General features: G+C 46.0%; 1 protein-coding gene across 5 annotated transcripts in view; it reads right to left on the bottom strand.

The window, feature by feature from the left end:
* ITPR1 (inositol 1,4,5-trisphosphate receptor type 1) overlaps positions 1 to 24,553 on the bottom strand; it is a 317,336-nt gene that overhangs the window by 73,365 nt on the left and 219,418 nt on the right. For all 5 annotated transcript variants that reach the window (XM_058563442.1, XM_058563433.1, XM_058563427.1 and 2 more), the window contains one exon: positions 100 to 280. In XM_058563442.1, coding sequence (XP_058419425.1) covers positions 100 to 280 — 181 coding nt within the window. The remainder of the gene's footprint in view (positions 1 to 99; positions 281 to 24,553) is intronic.

A 24,553-nucleotide genomic window follows, 5' to 3' on the forward strand; every position in this document is an offset into this window, starting at 1 on the left:
TTGGAGTCCAGAAGTAATGAAAATACTAAAGGAAAACAAGGACTCTTCTGGGGTTCACAGTCCAGCTGACTGAAGAGCTGTATGCAGGGGAGCATTTACCTTTTTTCCGTGACGGGGCATCTCTGTCTATCTCATCATCTTTCTTTTTGTTTCCCAAGTCACTGGTGTTCACTGTCACTGTTGCCTTGATTTCTTGCTGGGCCACCTTCATTCGGTCATAGAAGACCTTGAAAAATTTCTCTGACTTCTTATCTTCTGTCAACCGGCAGAAAAAGGAGTGCTGCCAAGGAAAACCCACAGATTTTCAACACTGTGACAGACCAGCTACTGAATCCCACTCAAGACACCAAAACCTCGCAGAGATCAGAGCCAGACACAAAACCTCACGAATTGTCTAAGTTTGGACCAAGGTTAACCACTGTTCCCCACACTACCATTCTCCAGATTCTACGGCTTAAGGTTTTCTACACAGAGCCTAAAGCACACTGCCATGGGATGTCTCTGCTGGAGCAGTCATATGGGCTTGGGAAGCATGCTAAAGGGTGGTGGGCAGATTTTCGCCAAGTAAGAACCACCACCTGCACACACACAAAACAACTCCATTAACAACGGAAACGGAATGTATTTTTGGTGATCATTGCAGGGCCAGTCATGTGTTTAAGGTCCTCTGTGAGCCACTCTGCACTCCACTTTGCACAGCCCTGTGAATATACACAGAGGAGTAAGACGTGCTACTTGCCCCTACAGGGCTCCGTACCAGGTTAGGATAACATGTCCATAAGTAAGACTAAAATATGTGAGTGAAAAGTGCTCCAGAAGCTACCCAGAAATTATATTATAGAAGCTCAGAGCTGGCAAGGATGACATTGGGCTGGAGTGATCCCAAAATCTTCATGTAAAAGGTGATTTTCAACTCAGGTCTCAAAGGACAGGTAAAGGATGGTTAGATGAAGCAGCTCAAAATTAACAGGTAGCTTGCCTCTTGGATACACATTTGTTTTTGGACCCACTGCAAGCAATAGTATACATTGTTGATATAAAAACACAATATGGTGTCTCAACTTCATTTATGAGTGTTCGCTTTTCACCCCTTTGCAAACACCACGCTGTTGTGAATTATTTACATAAAAATACAATACGGTCATTTCCAGAAAAATAAAACAAAGCTCCAAACAATATATTTGCTTCTCCCAGTTAGATCTTTCTGCCAATTTCATATCCTCCCCCATTTGGAAAGATGGCACTTCCCTACAGAACGTAGCCCTAGGCTTGCAATCCCAGAAAAAACTAAAATCTTACCAGCCTCTCGAAGCCCCTTAACTCCTCCATCTCTCACTCCCACACACACCCAGTGCCTGATTCAACAGCCCCCGGAAAGCCACCATGTTTCCATCTGCTAACATGCAACTTCAGTCACTCTGACCCTTCCTCTAGCCACTAGCCTACATGCTACATTGACAAATGTCCGTCCCATTTGCCCACAAAGCATTTCTTTCTTTTTTGTGTGTGTGAGGAAGATCAGCCCTGAGCTAACATCCATGCTAATCCTCCTCTTTTTGCTGAGGAAGACCGGCTCTGAGCTAACATCTATTGCCAACCCTTCTCCTTTTTTTCCCCCAAAGCCCCAGTAGATAGTTGCATGTCATAGTTGCACATCCTTCTAGTTGCTGAATGTGGGATGAGGCCTCAGCATGGCTGGAGAAGCGGTGCGTGGGTGCGCGCCAGGGATCTGAACCAGGGCGGCCAGTAGCGGAGCGCGCGCACTTAACCGCTAAGCCATGGGGCCGGCCCGCCCACAAAGCACTTCTTGATTGTGCACTTTCTTCCCCTTCTCACTGTTCTTCTTTACCTCTGCTTGTTTCCAACATATAACACAGGATCCATCCTTCCTACTTGTGCTCCCTGGTTCTATCTCTTCCCCTCCAACCACTCCCAAATGCTAGTACACAAGTCACCACCTGACTACTGCTTGGCCTTATCATTCTGCAGTAGTGGGAGTGTCACTGCATCTCCCAAGACTCCTACTCTTTGAACCAAGCTCAAGTCTTTAGTGTCCACCATTGCCCTTTATTGCCTTTTATTTTCTTTTAGGTTTCTTACTATTTCATCCATATATGCATGCATCCATCCATCCATCATTCCAACCATCCATCTATCTGTTCATCTGTCTGTCCATCCATCCATTCACTATTTACTATGCACCTGTCATGAGTTGGGCACTATGTCCCTTACAGGAGATACAACAGTGAGCAAAAAGGGGCCTGAACCCTGTCCCCCATTAAACTGGCAGCCTGGTGAGGAAAAGACACAGTAATTCAATAATCACCCTGATGACTATTTACTAACATAGCTTTTTATCCCTAGGAAATTGACCCAAGAGACTACTAGTAGACCATACTGTGGCAGACTTAGCACCACTGCCCCATTCTTCCCTGCTTTTCCTGGCTCTTCCCATGGCTAGGGTCCCCTTATCCTTCAGTCTCACCACTAACATCAGCTCCTCAGTGAGGCCAACCTACCTGATGCATCCTACCTAATCCTACCTAGAGCCAACTTCTTATTCTCTCATGCCCTATTTCATTCTCTTCATAGGAATTGGCCACTGAAAGGATACTGTTGTATTGTTCACCCACTTACTTCCCACCTTATGCAGAGTGTAAGCTCTATGAGGGCAGGTGCCCCACCTGTCTGGTTCACAGCTATCTTCTGAGCACCCAGAGGAGGCCCAGTACATCGAAGGCACTCCATAATAATTTGATGACAGAATGACTACAGCCCAACACTGTATGGCTCCTCTTAATTGGATGGCCCCAATCAGATCCTGCTTTAATATTCAGTGGCCACGATAGAAATAAACCCCCAACACAGATTAATTCTGGAAAACTGCTCAAATATGAGAAACCAAGTTCTAATTGTTCACTTCTTTGTGAGCCGATGCATCCATAGACAAACAAAAGGAGATGTGTGGGGACTAAGAACTCAACCTACAGCCACCTAATGGTAGTGACTAAATTTTCCATCAAGACAAGTCATACAACATCTCACCCACATGGGGTCAAGGGGAAACCGCACCAGAGGCTGCTGCTCATGGTCATTAACTTTAGTTGGTACCCAGCAGTCTTCTTATTGCATGGAGACAGCTTAAAAAGCATCCTGGGGCAATCTGATCATTCAAGAAAACAAGCGCACTTTAAGTAAGTAAATAAATAAATAACTAAAGCCCGCCATCTGTCATCTCTAACCGCGCAACACAGTGCACATGGATCGCTTGCTACAAACCGTACTGCTTAATGTCTGGCTGCTAAACTCAACAATGTCAACTGATAGGGTCAGGGTAAGGAGACCTCTCATGAAATGAGAGAAGGGCAAGGAACAGAGGATTACATGCCTCTGTGAATGATTCTGCAATGGCCAGTATGTTTATTTTGCATTATTTACACCAGTCCTCAGTCTCTCAAGGATTTGAAGCAGGTTTATAAATAGAATGTCGTCAATAAAATAATAAAGTGGACAGTAGGGTACAGTAACACGAGCAAAAACAGAAAACCAGAACTACACAAGGTTGGTGGTTGGAAGATGTGAGAGATGACTCAGGGCAGTCTCTGGCTTGGCTCCGCAGTACCTGGCCATCAAGCTGAAACGAGAGGCATACTCCGTCAAGCCTCTTAGTAAGTATCAAAAGGAGCAATACCGCCAGTGCCACAGGGGAAGGAAAATGTTTCTTAATGGAAGGGTTAGCAGGGCAGGCTTTCCAGTCAGACCACCTGGGTTCGAGTCCCACATCCCTCACCTATTGGCTCTGTGACCCTGGGCAAGTTGCGCAGGCTCTCGGAACTTATGTTGAAGGGCTGCCGCGGTGCAGACAAAGTGCTCAGCATAGTGCCTACCGAGTGTGTCAGCTTTGTTTTTGTGCCACCATTACACTAGTGTAACGTGAAATCCCCACAGTGAAGGCGTCTCCGTGGGCAGCTAGAGCTGGAGAGGCAAGTGGTGAGAACTCTGTCTCAGAGCCAGAGAGACCTGGGTTTCAGCTTGACCACTCACTACTTAGTGACAACTTTAGTGACAATCTTAGAAAGTGACAACGTCTCTGAAACCCAAATTTTCTCATCTGCAAAATGGGCATGATAACAGGACTTCATGAGTGGTTATGAAGATCCAATGAGATCATCACAGTAATACCCACAATGGCTAACGTTTCCTGACTGCTCATGAAGTGTCAGAGACTCAGGGTCAACCTTAATGTGCATCACTGCACACAAAACCCTGTTCAAGTAGTTGTTATTATTACTCCTTTTTGAGAGATTAGGGGACCCTCAAAGATAACATGCATCAAGTGTTTAGCACACCTCTGAGACGCCCACGCTAACTCTGGCAAATGTTCTCTCACCAGCACGCCCATGTGAGCAGTGGGGCAAGGAGGTGCTACAACAGAGAGGAGAGGCAAGAGCTGCTGCTTCAGGCCTGCCGACTGAGAATCTAAACAAAGATGCTCCGGAAGGAAGACGTTTGGTCTCCAGAAGGGACACAGTGAGATCTTGTATAAGAGGAGAAGTAGAGAGTGATGGCAGTGTGGAAGAACTAAGATACCTCCCCTATAAAGGCAGGATGTGCCATGGGGAGACAGATGGAGCTGAGGAACAGGGGCCTCAGTTAGAGGCTCCTAGAGGCAGTCTGTGCCCCTTCCTGGTGCCCAGCGTGGTCTGGAATTGGCAAGCCCAGGCCCTACACCCAGTTCACAGACCTGTTCGTTAAACCTCATTCTGTAATAATGTGTTTGGAGGGCTGGGGAAGGGAAGAGGAGGCGCCCTCCTCAGGACCATTTCCCCAGATACAGGAGGGACCTCAGACCAGAGGAGGGGGCTACTCTGCCTCCCAGCCCTCAGGCTCTTGATGCAGGCAGGGCCTCTCCACAAGCTACTTGCCTACTTCCCTCCCTGAACCTATGGTTCCCGCTCCCAAACCAAGATTGTTTTACTTTTCCCAACTTTTCACTCCACCCCACCTGGCAGATTTGAGGTAACCCTTCAAAATAAATCTGGCCTAGAGCAGGAGACATTAGTTGATGGTTAGAGAAATCAAAACAGTAGTAGCCTCTGGGGGGTATGAGTGGCAAGGAACTAAAAGGGAAACAAGAGAACTTTCTGGAGTGAAGGAAATGTCTTGAATGGGGTGGTGGTTACACAGGTGTGGTAGACAAAATAATCCCCCTTCCCCCCCAAAAGATGTCTACGTCCTAATCCCTGGAACCTGTGAATATGTTACCTTACATGGCAAAGGGGAATAAAGTTGCAGATGGAAATAAGGCTCCTAATCAGCTGACCTTAAAATAGGGAGATAATCTTGGATTATTCAGAGGGGCCAATGTAATCACAGGGGTCCTTAAAAGTGGAAGGAGGAGGCAGAAGAGGAGGGTGGAGCGATGCATTGTGAGCAAGACTCCACTCACCATTGCTGACTCTGAAGACGGAGGAAGGGGCCATGAGCTAAGGAATGTGGGCAGCATCTAGAAACTGGAAAAGGCAAGAAAACAGACTCTCCCCCAGAGCCTCCAGAAAGCAATGCAGCCCTGCCGACATCTTGATTTTAGAGAAGACTCATGTCGAACTTGTAAGATAAAAAAATCTGGTTATTTTAAGCCACTAAATTGGTATTAATTTGTTACAGCAGCCATAGAAAACAAATACAACAGATATAAACATTTGTTAAATCTGATCAAACTGTACACTTAAAATCTATGCATGTTATTGTATGTAAATTATATCTTCACAATGAAAAGAGACAAAAAAAAATCTACTTTGTTCCCAGAAAGCTAGAGAACTATGTAAAGTTGTCTAGACAAGAGGCCACCTCCTGAGTAGAGGGATCTGCATCTGCGTCTGTCTCCAAATCACATTTGATTCCAAAGCCCTTTTCATATAGGCTGTCTCATCAGCATCTTAGGAGATTGCCAAGACAGATATCACCATTCATAAATCCATCACACTATAGATGAGAGAGCTGCGGTTAGGCGAGGTCGGGTGCCTTGCGGCAGAGCCACAACTAGCTCCCCACTTCTCCGCCCGGGGCCCTTTCTACCATCCCACCTTTTTAACAAACACACAGAAGACCAGCCCCAGTGGTCGGACAGAGAACTCAAAGGAAATGAAGGCTGGTTTGGTGGCAGACACACAGCACCAGTCCCAGACATCACTGACCACAGGTCTGCATTTGGCATGGCTTTGCAGAAGGAAGTCGGGGGTCAGGGCAGGTGAGAAAGTGACCGCTAGCAGTGGCCGTCTCTGTGGCGGCTCTGGAGGGCAGCTGGTGGGAGGGGAACTAGGTATTATAAGTCAAGCTTAAAAACAAAGCAAAAAAAAAAAAAAAAAAGAGAGAGAGACTACAGATCACAGAATGTTAAAGCTGGAAGCACTCTATTCCAGCAGTTTCCAAATGATTTTCTCAGCAGGGAAACCCTGCTTATCCTCCCTCCCCAAACATCATCTTAGATAAAGACCCCATATATAGGACAGAGACAGTCAGAAACGGAGTGGGGAGGACCCTTCCTCTTGCCACAGGAACTCCTCCTTGGAATTCCAGGGCTCCAAAGAACATTGTTTAGAAACTACGAGTTTAGTCCAGCCCTCCACATTTCATAGGAGAGAAAACTGAGGCCCAGAAGGGAAAGGGACTTGCCAAGGCCACACAGAACCCTTGTCTCCTGACTGCCCAAGCCAGTCTCTTTTGACCACGCTGGGTTGTGGTTGGTTGACACAAAGGCCTAAGTTTATGTTCTTGCCCTCAGATAATTGTCAAGTGGACACAGTTTGCCCTCCTTGGGCTGCTTGAGCTGTATAGGGACTAATGAATGGAGATCTTAACTAAAATAATAATGAAACCACCCTTTCAGATCAGTCTTGAAAAATAATAAGATATTGCTTAATTAGCCTGGCAGCCACCCACTATGCCCATCCAAGTCCTTGCAAAGAAATGGGTGGTTTATGACAAGCCTGCCGAGCTTCTGAAACAAGAGGTACCTTGAAGTCAGGGACTAGCAGACAGTGGCAGCTACTCTATAGACAACGGGCAGGCCACGCACAGGAGGGGTGGGGTGGACACTCCTTTCTTCAGGTGCAAGAGGTCCCAGCCCCAATTATACTGTGTAAGCAAGGGGTCTGGGGAGAAGAATGGGAGACACAGGCCTTGCCCATGCACGGGGGCACGTACCAGGGAAGGGAAGTAAATGAGCACCTATCAAAAAGCCATCCTCCTCAGAGTTCAGAGAACTGGGGAGCAAAGACAGGCTTTGTATCCCGGAACACAGAGCCAGCCAGCCTGCACCTGCTGGGACACAAGGCCATTCTGACAGGAGGAGCCCTTTCCGGGCATCTTGGCTAAAGGAAGGGGCAGCGGCAGGAAGAAGAGGTGGATGTGATCCAGGATGGAGCTTGGCGGGAGTGGGGATGTTCTGGGGGGAACAGTCCACAGAGCTAATGGGACAGCTTCGAGACTTTGATCCTTCCCCAAAGGAAAGCGTTTCTACCCTGTGGCTGGTCCACTTTGTAGAAGCCCTCACACTGGGCCTTGAGACAATCAGCTTTTCCATTTGACTGCCTCGCACCACATGACCCTGACCCATACAGCCCATGACATTCACTATGGAAGCTCACTTATCTCTGCAAAATGAATTAAGTTCTCAGGCTAAGTCCAAGAATTTGAAAAATGTGACTGCTGAACAGTGCTGAATGCTGGAGCTTCCAGGAGCTGATGGAAATTCTTCCCTGGAGTCTGATTTTCTCTTTTCACTCTGCCTCTGGCACATGAGGACCTCAGCCTCAACCCTGGGAGTCTCCAGGACTTGAGGGGACATCTCCAACCAGACCAACCCGTTCTTGCCCAGCTCGAACAGACACTCTGCAGGTGACAGAGTGATGGCAATGGCTACCGAGGTGTAGGGTTTACCTTGTGGGGTTCTCTTCTTATACCTGTGATTAACGGAGAGTTCACCACTTCCCAGGGATGCCCTCTCCGTAAATTATATTATAGTGAATGGTAATTGAACCCTTCCTATTTGTCAGGCACTAAGTGCTTTATACACACTGTATCATTTAATCCTTATAACCACCCCATGAGGTAGGTGCTATCATTATCCTCACTTTACAGATGAGGAAACTGTTAACTGTTATGAGTTATTAAACTCAAAGAGGTTAAATAACTTGCCAAGTCATACAGCTAGGAAGTGGTGGTGATGTCCCAGGACTCAAGCCCCACTTGTCTGACACCTCAGCCCAGGCTCTCAACCACTCTGCTTTGTTAAACATCTTTCACCTGAGCGAGAGTTTGTCAAACTCGAAACACCTTTTGGCTTTTTATAATCCACTCCCCCATCCATCACCCCAAGTCTCTCAGCTGCACAAACACAGACTATTCTCACAGTAAAGAATAGCTGTGGTAGGTACCCACGTGAATGCTTCAATTTTCCTATGATGCCTGATGTACTTGTTAATATGGGCTCCCAAACAAGTCCCTTCTGCTAGTTGAAGACTTGCCAGGGCTGGGCATTATATATTGTTAACAAACCATTGTCACACAATGACTGGTCTACGGTCTTGGGTCCTTTTCTTAGAAACCAATGACAACAATTAAAACACAAAGATCATGAACCATGAACTAGGTGATAACACACATGTGGTTGGGCATAGGAGCCTAGAGAACTGGAAGTCTGGAAACCTAAATTTTAGCCTTAGTGCCTCACTAACCAGCCACGTGACCTTGGGCAATCTACTTAACTGTATTTGTGCCCTGGATTCCTTATCTGAAAAATGAGACTCTTACCACCTGCCTTGTCTGCATCACATGGAAGCTGGGGGCTCATCAAGATTGCAGTTATGAAATACTATGTATGAAAAAAACTTTGATTACTCCAGGAAATTATTCAAATGCAAGGTGCTATTGTTACCTATCAATACCCCTTTCAAAGGAAAGGCATTAGAATGTAAGATGGGTGCATCAACTAATGCACTGGGTGTTATGTGATGACCAAGGTCTAGTGTCCAAAGAATATCCAATGATAGACAATTCCAGCTGGTACCAGTAGGTCAAGATGGCATCTAAATTGACAGCAAAAACATACTAAATAGCAATTTCCAATAACTGTCACAATGAAGGAAGTTTAAAAAAAATTTAGCTGGAATTTCACTAGTTATAGAAGCCACTCAGATTCCTTTAGATACAGACATAAACAATTTTATATCCAGTTCTCAAAGTTTAACATACTCAAAGGCAGAATACAAGCTTGGTGTGAGACCCTCTTCCTGGACAGTCCCAAACCCTTCAACACGCACTGTTTTTCCAGTACTTTCAACCATTCTTGACTTCAGGATAAGTAAAATGTAGAAAAAAGTAATAATAAAATGGACATTAAGAATCAAACACTCCCCTGGTATCAATTACCACTCACTCTAAGAAGAAAATTGTGTGTAAGGTTCTGGGTTTTAACCAGTAAACATCTGGAGCTCTCAGCTCACCAGCCTCTCTGAGGACGTTGACAGCTACGATGAGTTCAGAAATAACACCAACTTCAAAGCAGAAAAGAAGGAAATGATGAAGTGAACCAAGTCAAGGATGGAAAGGCACCTACATTTCAGCTTCATTTTCCTGAAAGAAGATCCTCCCTCACCAAACCGTGGGGCCCTCTCTTGATAGAGACAAACACTCTGTTTCAACTACTCTGCCATGCCAGGGCTGGACGGAGGCCACCTCTGGCTCATTGCTGACTCCTAATGCCTGTGAGAAGGGGTGGAGGACAAGGAGACCCGCACTCAAATTAATCTGGTCACTGGGTCTAAGGGCAAGGCCAAAGCAGTAGGTCTTCACGATGCTTCTCAAGTCGAGTTTTGTTTTTAGCAAGCTGCAAAGTCCAACCTGTTCTATAAGAACCACTTTTCTCCTGAGACAGAAACCTTAACACCTCTCCTTTTCCATCTCCTGGTGCCCACGGGAATCAGCACTTGCAGGGAAGCTCTGCCCTATCTGGTAAGCAGTCTGGTCCCAACCCCCCCGGCCCCCGTATGGATCAGAATGCTAACAGTTTCTCACATATTCATCAACAACATCTCAACCAACAAACTGTACTTCCTAAAAAAAAATTTAAAGGTGTTATCTTACAAAGTCCCTGTATGTGTAGGTAAACAGTCAGCAGTAACATCTCTAGCAATATTTAACAATAAAATCCAACAGATTTCAGGGAGGCATGTCAGGCATCGTTCTAGAAGAACCTGGACCCCTGACCTGACCCAGGCCACAGACGTTAAGGAGACTCCAAATTTTCTCTGGTTCAATTCTCAAACTTCCCTATGGATGCCAAAGGCCAGCATCTTGTGTAGGAGTGCACTGGCACAGCTGTCTGTCTCTTCCAGCCAAAGACAGGAAGAGAAAAATAGAAAGCCTCCACAGAAAAACAAAGATGACCAGTGGAATGTGAAATAGATGCAAAATTCACTTGAAGAGCAGAGGACTGTGGTAGGGACCTTCTTGGGAACCTTCCCCAAGTGCAAGAAGGCATTTTGGTTGCTCCTCAAGCCAACATGAGGCTTTTAAAAACAAAAGGCACTGTACAGCAAAGGAGACTTTGGTTAGACACCAGGAAAGACTTTTGTTAAAGCACTCAGGGAGGTTTTAGAATCTCATGCCATGGACATCTACTCAATTAGGAAGAAGAAGGTGAAAAACAATCTTAAGCACATGTCTGGAGCTGCAGGAGATGCACACTAGCCTCTGAGGGTACCCTCCAGGGCTGATTCTATGATTCAGTGAAAAGCATCTTCTGGCATTTTGGGTGAAACTCTTGGGTCCCACGTTGGCTCGCCCACAAACTCACCATGGAATCTGTGACAGGGAGGCCACAGAGGTCTTCTCAGTATCATGAGACCTGAAAAGAACAATGCAAGAGGTGCGGAGAAAACTCCATCACCAAGAAATGCATTAGCATGGTAGGGCGCAGGGGGCCGAGCCCGCAGCATGTGAGGTCGTGCCGAGAGCCTGGTGGTGATGGGGCTGCTGTTCCTTCCCACTTCACTGGGGCGTTCAGTCTATGTTATCAGGAAAGGACTGACCCGAGTTGGAGAGTAAGAACTTTGATCTTTGGTCTTATTTCCAGTCTATGTACCTGAGTGACAATTAATCAATACTGACCGACTTTTCCTGCCCTAAAAGCTCCAAGGTTCCCCAGGACATTCAACTTAAGCTTTATGTCAATGTCAAGAATAATCCTTTGCATGCCCATCTTCTGTGTTTGTACAGAGAGCAGCAGGGCCTCAGAGAAAGGGCTCTATATTCTGCATACTCAGCAAGGTAGAGATCAAGGAAAAGGGGTGACTAAGGAACTGGGCGGGGGTTGGATAGGTCATTTATTAACTTGCAGCCTCAGTTTCCTCATCTGTAATGGGGGAAGGAGGAGGATAAGCACCACCTGAGAGGCCTGCTGGACGGCGGAGTGAAGGAGGTAACACAGATGAAAGCCCAGCACAGGGCCTGGTGTCTGGTAGGTCTTTTATACCAGCCACTTTCCGTTCTCTGCCCTCAACAAACCTAACTGTGACAAATCCAGCGGACCATAAAATCCAAAGAAAAATAAATATACACTGGCCTGCCAGGGGCAAGGACACTGGCTGACAAATAGCAAAACATCAACCAAAGCGAGTGCCTTCCTTATGGAGGGCCCACAGTCACGCTCAGTCTTCTGCTCAATCCAACTAACTCTCAGGTCCCAGCCCCAGTCTGGATCCCAAACAATGAGCTCCAGGACTTTCATTTCTCTCAACCCTGCACACCCATTTCACTGGGTCCTGGCCCGTCAGGTAGCTTCCATATGGCAGCAGAGAACATCCTTGGGATCTGACAGTAAAATGTACAGATGGCCAAATGGATTGAGATGGCAGGATGAAATTACACAACACTCATCTGTGGAAGTGCTGCTTAATATATTATGGCTTTGGCATCAGTAATGTGCATCTAAGCAGGTTACAGCCCGAGCCAACTTGGTGCCCTTTAGAAGCACTGACTAGGGGTTGGCACAGGGCCCACGGAGATAACCTAATCCAGCCTCCCACCTGATGACAAGCATATTACCTGAGTAAAGCAGTCATTTCATGCCCTGCTCCCCCCACCTCTCCCAGTTGCTACACTCTGACTATACTGGCCTCCTGCAGCTCCCTCAACATGCCAAGCCCATGCCAACCTGTCTGAACACTCCTGCTCTCTGCTCTTCACATGGCTGGTTCCTTTCTCATCTGTTAGGTCTGGGCTTAAAAGGCATCTCCTTAGAGAAGCCTTCCCTGACCATCCTAAGTGGGTTCTCCATGACATTCTGCACCCTGGTTGCTTCCTGTCACGCTTCTCCCAATTTGTTATTTATTTAACAGTTAACTGGTTTACAATCCATCTCTCCCGCTAGACTGTAAGTGCCTAGAGGACAGGCCACATACTGATCTCATCCTTGACTGTATCACAGCCAACTCACACAGCCTGGCACCCAGTTGGCACTCAATAAATATTTGCTATCTTAATGAATGCACAGTAGTCCTGAAGGAGGTGTAATTCCAAAAAACTTAAATCCAGTCAAGTCTTGCATCTATGGCAGCTGAAGTTTAACTCAATAACCAAAAGATTCCTATCTGTGAAAACTCAAAGCCCTGCCAAATGGGGAAAACGCAGCACGCCAAACACGAGTGGAAGGTGGCTGGTGTGGTGTTCTCGCCTCTCAAAGGCTTATCAGGTTTGTGCACATGACTCTGTGATGGGCTCAGTCTGGCTGGGGATCTGTAATCCATCTAGTTAACTGTTAACTACTCTGGCCCCGCTGATACTTACATTATTAACTATGGAGCAGGAAGGACAATCATCTGTGGGCCTTCCATCTCAGAACCTGACTCTCTCCCCTGACTTGATAACTATAAGCTCTAGGCTGAACAGTTTGTGGGCTTGTGTTGCAAGGCGGCTAATAAAAACACATTTCTCAAACACCGTATGGTGAGGGCAACTAAAACACATCCTCCTCCAATAGCAACATCGTTTTTTTTTAAAGTCCTGAATTAAAAGGGAAACAAGTGGCTTGAAGACATTAGATGGTTTCTAGGACCATCCACTTCAGCATCTGGGACATCTTGATGGAAAGTTTAAAACCTAGGCAGAGGAAACTGGTAGAAACATCAAGAGAGCCTCTGACACTTTCAAAAAGGAACTGAGGGAACCTCAGGAAATGTAAAGGGGCATACATTTCTCTGTGAAAAGGAGGGTCATGGCAGAAGTGCCACAGCCAGCTGTGAATATCAATGAGGTTCTCAGCGGCTGGGGCTCCGAGCTTGTGTACGAGGCGTCATTAATGCCCCCATGTCAGGACTCAGGCAGCTGGCAGTTTCTAATGAGAAGTATTGTCAACCCTGAAGTTAACTCTGCTGGAAGAATTCCAAAGGGAAAGTCCCTCTAGTTACTCAGAGGAAAAAAAAAATTACCTTCTTGGTCTGGAATCTGGGGACATTTTATGCAGATGTCTCTAACAGAAGTTAATAAGGGGAAGTCAGCTCGCCTTTGATTATTCAAACAGGCTACTGCTATTAAGAATTGCACAACTCTTGGGCAAGGCAGGGGTGGGTTTTGGTTTTTTTTAAGCCTGTCCTCATGGGAACTACTTATTCTTTTCTAAGAACACTTCATCATAACCTCCCTACTCATGTCTTTTAAATGTCTCTGTTCTGGCGGGAATGTGGCTGACAACGCAAAGCCATCTCAGAGGCTCTGTGGCCGCCATCAGAACACCAAGAGTGCAGGTGGACAGTCCTGGGGCTGCCACAGAGGGATTCTCAGAATGGCAGTTCTGCTTCCCTGCTGAGAATTGAATGGAGCAGCCAGTTTTTGTTGTTGCTGTTGTTTTTAATGATTTCAACCTGCAACCTTCAGGTAACAGAAGATGCCTAAGCTCCAGGAATTATCACTGTGGGACAGATACGTTCTCTTGTTTTCATGTGGTTCTATTTTATAAGGTGCTAGATGAGATAGGAAACATCACCCCACATAGGGTGAGAACAGAAAGGAGGATGAATGAAAAAACAAACCAGCCGTTCTCCTCTGGGGCACAGACTGTTTGTCCAACTGGCAATGGAATCCACCTGGTTTTGGGGCAATCCGATAGTGATGAGTAAGTTTCTATCAGGTAAGATCAAAGACTTATGAGACGGGTCCCTATAATGGAGGGGCTGGCAATAAAAATCATGAGAAAAGAGATAGAGGAGGGTGGGGAAAAATACACCTTAGCAAACACTCTTCTGATGTCCTCGAGCTACACAATGGGGAGCTCTGGGGGGGAAGGAAAAATACTCTGTTTCCAGAGACAGCTCCAAGAATCATGAGTAGGTGTGAGAAACAAGAAAGCTTATAGATTAAAAAAAAAGAAAGACAGAAAAGAAGGAGGGAAAGGAAGGAGTCAGGGAAGGGAGGGGGGGTGAGATCTCTGAGAGACAGGGGAATTAAAGAACACCATGGCAACAAGTCTGTCCACCTACCCCGGCCGCCCACCCACAGCCAGATTCTTTGCTGACGCACTTGAGAACAAGCTGGTTCCTACCAGCTCAGGAAGGTGAGCAAACCCAGAGAGCTCATTAAATCCCTTCTCAGCGACTCTTGTCTGCCTGCAGATAGTGAGCAAGGAAGATATAAATAGAAGTTATATAACATCTCTTTGTTGATTCCTGTGCTTACCAAAAAAATGCTGCATGACCTTGTTTTTTCTGAGCATTTTCCTCGGCCCGCTGGTTGAGGACTTTAATCCAGTTAGAGAGCATCTTAAAGTTTAAACAGCAGGATATAGATTTCCAAGTTAAGGATACTCGGGATGATTGTCCAAGTTCGGAACCCTCAGGGTCAAGTCTTCCTCAGGTATAAAAAAAATATTCACTTGCTATAAAATAAAATCTTAAGGAATCTTGTGGCTTCCTCTTAGAATATTTCCTGATGATGTCAGGAGTAATATTAACATCCAAGAGCAAAGAACCATTAATAAAATGGCTTCTTGGGTTTTCTAAAGCAGGTTGGAGCACTTAAAAATACATATATTTAAAGGTAAATAATGGTTCCCAAATACCTCCAGGCATAATCAGTTGTCTTTTTCTTTCTTAACAGGCAAGACAGTAAGAGTCCAGTGGACTGCAAAGGCCTCCTCCTTAGAGATGCCAACATAAATGAGAACCGCGGAGGGAAACACAAATGGAGTGCCCTGAAATCAGCCCACGCTGGCTAGACCACCCCACCCCTGTCCCCTCAGTGCCTGCCGGGGCTTCTGAAAACAGACTCTCGCTTTGGCATCTTCACCAGGAGGGAGTTGAAAAGGAGTGTGCGCTCATAGGATACACTGCCGAGCCCCATTACTCTGATATCTTGTCAAGCCTGGTGATGCCACAGAACTCTTTTAAAAATTGTTACCATGGAAACTTTTCCCTCTCAAGCATTCTTCAAGAAACATTACAGGTGCTGGAGAATTCAGTGCCCTTGGTCTCAGTAAGCTTTTTTTTTATGTCTCAGAACGTGTGGCTACAAAGGAGAGGACTTTCAAACCTATGATGCAAGGGTTTCTAATGTCTTTAAGATGCAAATGTCTTCAAGGGTCAGGGGTGAATCACACAGGGCATGGGGTGGGGGGCGTTGGAATAGTCTGAGAGTATATGCAGGCCCCATGATGCATTCCAATTCTGTGTACAGTGTTCTCAATGCATCATATCAGCTAAACACAAGACCCTGCAGAGCTATAAGCAGCACAGAGGATGACCACAGCAAGAGATGCTGTGGCTGTCATCCCTACTATGCGATTTCTTTTCTCATCAGAACTGGTAGGTGGTCAATAACACAGTAATGCATGAATTCAGGCAAGACAAGAGTCCACATCCCCTGCCCAACTCCTGGTCCTGGGTCAGTCACTGAAGCACATCAGACCATCTCTCAACTAAGCCCCATCAGCCAGTGCCTTCTCCTCTTCAAAATTCCTGCAAGGAAAACAGGCTCTACCTTCTACAATATGAACAGTAAGGATCTGGTAGGAACCAACACATCTCCACATCCCGATGCAGCAATGTTGCCAGGTAACAAATGTAGAAATATACTCAGAAAACTGTATGTGACAATATACAACCTCCGCTGTGCAGCTGATAACCAAGGGAGTGTTAAAACACCATGTTCTCTTAACACTTGGGCTTTTGGTGTGAAAATAAAATTAAACGGGATACTTCCTCTTGTAAATATAACACAGGCATACAACTCACACATGAATCCACTAATTGGAAATAGTAGAGGGGTTTGCACAGTCATCTGCAATGCACTGTGACTGTCACTCTCTTCCCCCCAAACCTGAATTCCAGAAAACCCAAAGAAACATAACTGAGAAAGAGCCTTTCTTATGTCAGGAACAAGTTCACCTCTGACCAGAGAAAGCTGCTCATAAAAAGGACACCAGGAGAGACTAAAGAAAAGCTCATACATTATTACAAAACTAACTTGCTTGCATTGTGTGGGTTCAGAAGCCTACTTTTAAAATTTATTGGATAATCAAGCTGTGACTACTTGCTTCTCAGATCAAACAACCAGTGCTGTGGACCCTCACCCCAACAATAACAAGATAGGTACTGCTCTGCAGTATCCATAGCACCAAAGTAGATATAAGCACTGAATTGCTCCCTGACATTGGACCCATGCAATTAAAGGCCGTCTAGCATGGTAGAAAGTCAAGGGATTTTTCAGGAAGACAGACCTGGGTTCAAATCTCAGCTCTGCTAACTGGGTGACTTTGGGTAAGACCCCTGGATACTTCAGACTCAGTTTCCTCATCTGTAATTGGGGCTATCCCACCTAGCTCAGATAAAGTACATAACGGCACCACGCACAGCGCCTGCCCTACAATGGGCATTTTATGAAGGCAAGAAGTCCTTTCCTTTTCCTTCCCTAAAACATGAATATTCTTCAACCAGCCAAAGACGAATATGGAGAGAATCTGGTGCATCAAGTTTCTTCGTGCAAAATGGCAAAAGCTGAGATCTAATAAGCCTCACACTATACCAAAGTACATATGCTCCTACAGATGTAAGTAAAAAGCAAAAATTGTTGGTAATATAATCTAACTTTTCATAAGAATCCTAATTAAATGAGCTGCCCTCCATCTCCACAGAGAGGAAGTTGTACAAGAGAGTTTCCTTGTCATTAACTTTCACAGACCTGGGAACCTGGAACTTGCTAGAGGTGAAGCCGCATGGATGGTACATGTAACTTTTATTTGGCAAACGAGATGCCCAGCCTGAAAGGAAGTCTTTCATGGTTTTCTCTTCTGTCATTCACAGGGCAATATTATAACCAAAGCAAAGACACCAGCCACACAAGCTGTCTTCTGATGTATCTGGAAGGCAGAATACCCTCAACAAAGAGCCCACCAACCAACACAACAATAAAGAGAGAAGCCGCAAATTGTAAGTTGCCCGAAAAACAGAAGCAAGGTCCTTGAAGAACATGTGTGTCCCATTTCCTCAGTCCCCAGGGAGGGGGCTGTGGGCCACGTCTGTGCCAGGTAAATTGCTGGAGGCTTCTCATACAAGGAGACATACTGCAGAGAGGCTGAGAACTCAGGATCTGACAGGAAACAAATCCGGACACAACTAGCAGCTGGCTCTGTGACCCTGAGCAATTAACTTGACCTCTCAGATCCTCTATTTCCCCCTCAGCAGAAAGGGGTCATAGCAGTACCTACCCAGACAGGATCCCATGAAGAGTAAATGAGATCAGGCAGAGACGGCATCTATCTAGTCTACTTCCTGGCACATAAGCACTCAGATTGTGGCACTCATTATTATTATTACTCTCTATAATTACTATTGAGAAGAAAAGAAGAGGAAAAAGACCCCTCAAGTATCTCTGGCATCACAATGATATTTCTCCAAAATGACATTATGTATTTCCCTTGGGCTCAGATAAACTTAATTCCCTCCCACTCCTAAAGAAGGTGCTTCTTTAAAATTCTAACAACCATTAACAACACATTTTCACATCCTCATGTTCATATTCAGAAAAGGATAAGAAGGCTAAAGTAACATGGTGGCCACCTAGGGTGAGGACTTCGCTTCATTCAGTGAACATTTACTGAGCACCTGCCATGCTCCAGGTGCTGGGGAGTAAGACAGAGGCCGAACCCTGGAAGAAATTACACTCTTGGGTGGATGGGTGGGTGGGTGGGTAGAGGTGGGGAGAGAGGAAGATATACAACCCAAAAGTAACTGTGAGCTAATTTACTATGTTAAGCACCATGCTGAGCTGAGTACTCTCCATATATTATCTCATTTAATTCCCAGAAAAACTCTACAAGGTACGATTCTCTACACTGATGCATTACGTACAGATTGAATTCCCTTCATCAAACACACGTAGAGACTTTTCTGGGGAACTCAGGGGTGAAGACAGACTTGGTCTCTGCCCCCTTGGATCTTACAATGAACCTCCATTTGAAGCGTGGTGATTGCTATAGTACATGAATGGCCCAGAGACAGAGACCACTACTTCTGCCTCAAGGGATCAAGAGGAAGTTTCCAGAGCAGGAGACATTTCAAACAGGGCTTGGGGAGTGTGCCAGGCAAACGGAACAAGGGCACGTCCCGCATGGAACAGAGGCATCTGAGTACACGGGCAGGGACTGCCAAACGAGCAGGCGCAGCTGCAGGACAATGAGCGTGGGCGTGTGAGTGTAGGAACACAGGCGCGGCCAGAACACGCAGGGCGCCAGCGGATTTCATCAGGGTGGCAATGGATTCCATCCTCCGCAGAAGGCTGTTAAGACAGGGAACGAGGTGGTCAGGCTTCCATTTAGGGAACACCAATGGCAGCAGCGTGGAAGAGAGAAATGCCGAGGTGGGGAGGCCTTTCAGAGGCTAGCTCAGTGATCCAGGTGAAAGGCAATCAGGCTCAGAACTCAGACGGCCCCATGTTGGCAGATGCTAGCACAGTGAGCAGGAGCAGGAGTTCCGACGTCAGAGTGCCTTGTTTCAAATCTCAGCTGCTCCATCCCCAGCTGGGCCACTTTGGGTATGTCATTTAACCTTAAGGTACCAACTTTCTGGCTCATTACAAGTCCTAACTGAATGCTGACTACGAAACTACTGGGAGGTAGAGTGGGCACTGAATGAGTTCCTGAAGAAAAGCAAGAGAGGGAGACCAATGACATCAAGGTGTCTAGCATGGGTGGCTGTGGGGGAGGGGGTGGTGGTGGTGAGTCCATTGAACAAGATATGGAAGAGGGCAACTGGGGTGGAGGAGGGGAGGTGATAGGCATGGTAGGGGTCATGCTAACTTAGAGTTAACACAGGTGGAGATGCCCCACAGAGGTTTACACAGAAATCAAGACATCAGAAGAGAGGTAGAGCCAGGAGCTATACCTTTGGGAGCTGTTGGCATAAATGGTAGCTGGAAGCCATGGGAGTGGATGAGATCACCCAGGGAGTTTTGAAAAAGCGAAGACAAACAGGCTGGAGACCAGGCTCCAGCATTTCAGATATTTTAAGTTTAACTGTACAGTAGATCCCCCTTATCCACAGTTCCGCTTTCCGCAGTTTTAATTACCCGTGGTCAATGGCTGTCTGAAAGCAGATGATCCTCCTTCTGGACATATCGTGAGAAAGTCAATAGTAGCCTAAAGCTACATCATAATGCCTAGGTCATTCACCTCAGTTCATCTCACCACAAAGGCATTTTATCATCTCACATCATCACAAAAAGAAGGGTGAGTACCTTACAATAAGATATTTTGAGTGAGAGAGAGAGATCACATCCACATAACTTTTATTACAGTATATTGTTATAATTGTTCTATTTTATTGTTGTTGTTAATCTCCTACTGTGCTTAATTTATGCATTAAACTTTATCCTAAGTAGGTATGTATAGGAAAAAACATAGTATACATAGGGTTCGGTACTACTATCCATCGTTTCAGGCATCCACTGGGGGTCTTGGAACGTATCCCCCATGGATAAGGGGGGACTACTGTATATGCCTGGAGGAGTTCTTGTGTTTGCCACCAGGAAAACCTTTGTCGGAGGCACAGAAATAGCACAGCTTTAGGTTGTAAGGAAGTGACTAACTTAAAATGTGTTGCTCAGGGTAGGATGGTCAGAGAGGGTTTACAGATGAAAAACCTGCCATCTCAGCTATCTGGACTCTTGAGTCACATATACAAATCCTCGCAGGAACAAGTCGCCTTAGTCTGTCTTCCAAATCTGTGTTGACAGGTAGCAAACAGGCATGATGGAAAACATCCCAGAAGGGACAGTGAAGGAAGAGGAGAGATCACCGCTAGGAAGGAAGAGTCTTCTCAAAAATAATCTTACTTGCCTGTGCCCACACCCCTACCAAAAAAAAAAAGAAAGAGAAAGAGACCTCTCTTTCCCTGAATTCCCATTTATTAGCTAAGTGGCCAAAATATCTTGGGACTTAGGATATTAGTCACCTGGTGAATATTTACCTAAAATCTATCATTGCCAAACCAAGGAGAGAAGAGCACAGAACAAAGGAGAAAAGACATGGCTCTTTTCCTTAAGCAGCTTAATATCCAGACAGTAGAGATTCAACAAACACAGGGGCTGGCAAAGGTTTTCTGTAAAGGGCCAGATGGTAAACACTCTAGGCTTTGCAGACCATTCCGTCTCTGTTGCAACTTCTCAACTCTGCCCTTGTAGCGTGAAAGCAGCCAGAGATAATACTAAAGGAATAAGCGTGGCTGTGTTCCAATAAAACTTTATTTACAAAAGCAGGCAGCTGGCTGGATTTGACCCGCTGGCTATAGTTTGCCAACCCTTAGACTAACACGTCACAAGCCAGCAGAGAATTTGGTCAGCCTGGAAGTTTCTAAGAGGCATTTCATACTCCGAAGTCATTAAGGAAAGTTAGGAACGGCACAGACCTCTTGCTAGACCTGAAGGAAGAATAAGAAAGGAGGAAAATCTGCACTTTTTGTGGATTTAATGAGATAAAATGAAATGATGGCTCAATTTGCAACTATTTTCAAGTCTTCTCTGACTGTGACATACTCGAGGTTTCCTTTGAAGACATCTCCTCTTAGAAACTAATTCCTGCTCATAGGTTTTACAGGAAGGCAGGAGATTAACATTTTGCTTCCAAAGATCTCCCTGCCATCCCCCAATACCTACAGTCCTCTTATGGAAGGCCAGAAGAGCAGATATATGTAACTGCCCACCTCTGCCCAAACTGCTGGCTTTGCTACTCAAGAAAGAAGAAAAACAATAGCCGGCCTCCAGTTCCTCTAAAAGCATGAGCTAGTGTGCACCCTTTCCCCTTGGACCACCTCAACAGGACTGTGCCTTTCATAACCCAAGTGAGAAGGAGCCACAAACGAATGTGCTGACAATCCCTGCACTAATTTCTTGCCCTGAACTGAAAAACTGAGTGCCAGTAGGTCCACGTATTATCTAGTCCCCACGACCACCTGGAGAGCTGTGCCAAGGACGACCAAGACTGAGCTGTGGGAGTGGTCATTCTCCTTTTCAGCAGAGTTTATTCAAGTCTTACATCCCCAAGAATGTAACTACTTTTTTTTTTTTTTGTGAGGAAGATCAGCCCTGAGCTAACATCCGTGCTAATCCTCCTCTTTTTGCCGAGGAAGACCGGCTCTGAGCTAACATCTATTGCCAATCCTCCTCCCTTTTTTTTTTTCCCCCCAAAGCCCCAGTAGATAGTTGTATGTCATAGTTGCACATCCTTCTAGTTGCTGTATGTGGGACGTGGCCTCAGCATGGCCAGAGAAGCTGTGCGTCGGTGCGTGCCCGGGATCCGAACCCGGGCCGCCAGTAGCAGAGCCCCCACACTTAACCACTAAGCCATGGGGCTGGCCCGGTAACTACTTTTAAATTTTGAGTTTCTACCTTAAAACTTGGATTTAGATCAATAATCCTACAAGACCCTTGTTCAATGACATGCCACTTTCCTGGGAATGGAGAGGAAGGGTACAGTGCATATGTCCAAGGAATTATTTGGACCAAAAAAAGGAAAGAAAAAGACCTGGGTCAGAGAGTACTTAAAACCACAGAGTGACTGGATTGCCTTTGCTTTCTGCTTCACCTACAATGTCTGTCAGTTTAACCAACCTGTATCCAAGGTCATGAAATCTCCTAACCTTCTAGACCTCTAAAATCTTTTCAAATATACAGTCAGGGGGACTTAATGTGACCTGTGTGTGAAAACCACAAAAAACAGAGCACCTCCCCAGGCCCACTGGATGTTAAACCACTACACAAAAGCAAAATATCAGAAGTAGGATTTTTGACAGAAAATAAATTTAATAAAATGAAGGCTGTTTTTAAATAATAAAAATTTTAACAATAAAAATAATCACCACCACATTTTGAGATCTTTCTATGACCCCAACACCGCATGAGGCACTTTCTGTAAATCACTTTGTCTAACCATCCCAGGAGCCCTGTGAGGGGTGCATTGTCACTATCCTGCTCTCCTATCAGGAGCCAGGCTAAGGGAGGTCAAGGACTTTGCCCTGAGCACTGAGGTGGGACGTGGCGGAGGCAGGGCTCGAACCAGGGCCTTCCGCACTCCACAAAATTAGCACTCACAGCAGCAGCTCACATTTCTGCAGCGTCTACTGGGCTAAGCACTTTACCTCCATGTTCCTCTGTTTATTCTCTCAACAACTCCAGGAGGAAGGGACTTGGTTTTTCTAACTCTCATTTTACGGATGAGAAAACTGAGTTTCAAAGCATCCTGAGAAAGTCCAAGGTCATCCAGTTGGCAGGGGGCAGAGCTGGGATTCCAATGGACGTGTTTCCACTCTGGAGGCCAAGCTCCACCCCACGCCATAGGCTTCCCATCTAAGGGTCTCCCTGAAGTCCTAGACCCTTTGCCACCAACTCTCAAAGAAGAGCCAACAGGAGGAGGCTGTACCCCTCCGCCATGAGCCACGTTGGGGCAGCTTTGCTGTTCAGTCCTCTCATGGCTTCAGCTGAACGGCACGGTATCCAGGGGAGCCTGCTGGGGCCAGGCCACCTGTCTTCCTTTTATTTTAATGCCAACGGCTGCCTCCCCACCCTAGCCCCTCCCCCCCCAGAGGAGAAAGCAGTCTTCTCACTCTACTGCTGGCTACACTCGTTTCCCACATGGATAAAAACCTGAGGTCAGAAAACACCACTCAGAAGTGAGTCATTTCTAACTTCCCTGCCAAAAACAACACCCTTTTACGTAACTAGCTCACACACCAATCTTGCCCTCTTCCTCAGGGTGACTGCCCTGTCAACCCAAGGCTCATCTTCCTCACAAACTCGCCTTCCATTTCCAGCAAAGGCAAATCAAATCGCCGTTTCCACCCTCATCTCTCTGCTAACTGGGGTCAGAGGTGGCCAATCAACGTGCTCCTCCCACAGTGCATTCTTGTGGTGACTTCTTCTGGGAGAAGTGGGAGATTTCATATCTAATATTGGCTCTTGGGCTGATTTCTTAAGCCAACCTCAAAAATTAAGTGTGTGGTGGGGGAAAGGGCCCACGGACTAGGGCTCTCTCTTAGCTGAATTTGCAAGCCAGTTTCCTGACAGAGCACTTCTCACATTTTCCAACTCCAGCTGCGTACGTGCAGAAAAGAAAACTCTTTTTGGGTGTGTCTGTAGTCTAGACTTGGCATAGGAATAGCCGTGGGCAGCTATTTGATACATAAAATTCACTGTGCTTCTGCAACCGGAAGCAATTAGTCCAAAAAAAAACTTTTGTTTTATATCTGTCCCCTTAATTTGATATGAGGTTCTCTATGGTCACGTCAGCACATCTATCCCCAAATATCTGTATTTGCTTAAAAAAAAAGAAACACCAAACACTAAGCATGTTCAATGATACAGCCGTCACCTCTTCTTCCTCAGGTGAGGACAGCCTCTGTCGTCCTGCTGGGAAGAGGAAGCGGAGGGAACTCCCCCGGGTGCTGGTGGGAACATCTCGGGAGGAAGGAACACAGAAATTGGCAACGACTAGAAGGACGGATATGCAAGTGCCATGAGGCTTGCTGAGCCCTGAGTGTGCCAAAAATTAATTCATAAGCAAATGCTTATTTTATAGTTTCCCACTTGCTACAAAACATCAAGCAGAAAAGAAAGATTTCTTCTAGGGGTTGGCACCAGAGTCGGGAGAAAGAAAGCAGGAGTTACTCTTAAACAGAAGCTTGATTCCATGGCTCAACAATGTGTCACCACTCCCGGGGAACCCAAGAGTAGTGGTACTATCTCCTTGTTCCTATAAGCAGAGGGTTCACTATGAAGTCTGAGCTGCTCTGATGGTATCCAGGTAGGAGCAGTTTTGGAGGCAATACCCATCCTCAGGTGTTTCTACCATCCAAAGATGCTGGAAGACTTGGGGACACCGTCCCTTGGAGTTTATTAGGCCAGCCCGGGAAACATCCTAAAGTGGGCCTCCAGGCACTTCAGAGCTTTAGGTGATGATGTGATGGATAAGAAGATAATAATGTGACAGATAATCCTTTCCATGAGGGTTCCT

Source organism: Diceros bicornis, chromosome 2 (assembly GCF_020826845.1).
Source record: "Diceros bicornis minor isolate mBicDic1 chromosome 2, mDicBic1.mat.cur, whole genome shotgun sequence".
Taxonomy (NCBI): domain Eukaryota; kingdom Metazoa; phylum Chordata; class Mammalia; order Perissodactyla; family Rhinocerotidae; genus Diceros; species Diceros bicornis.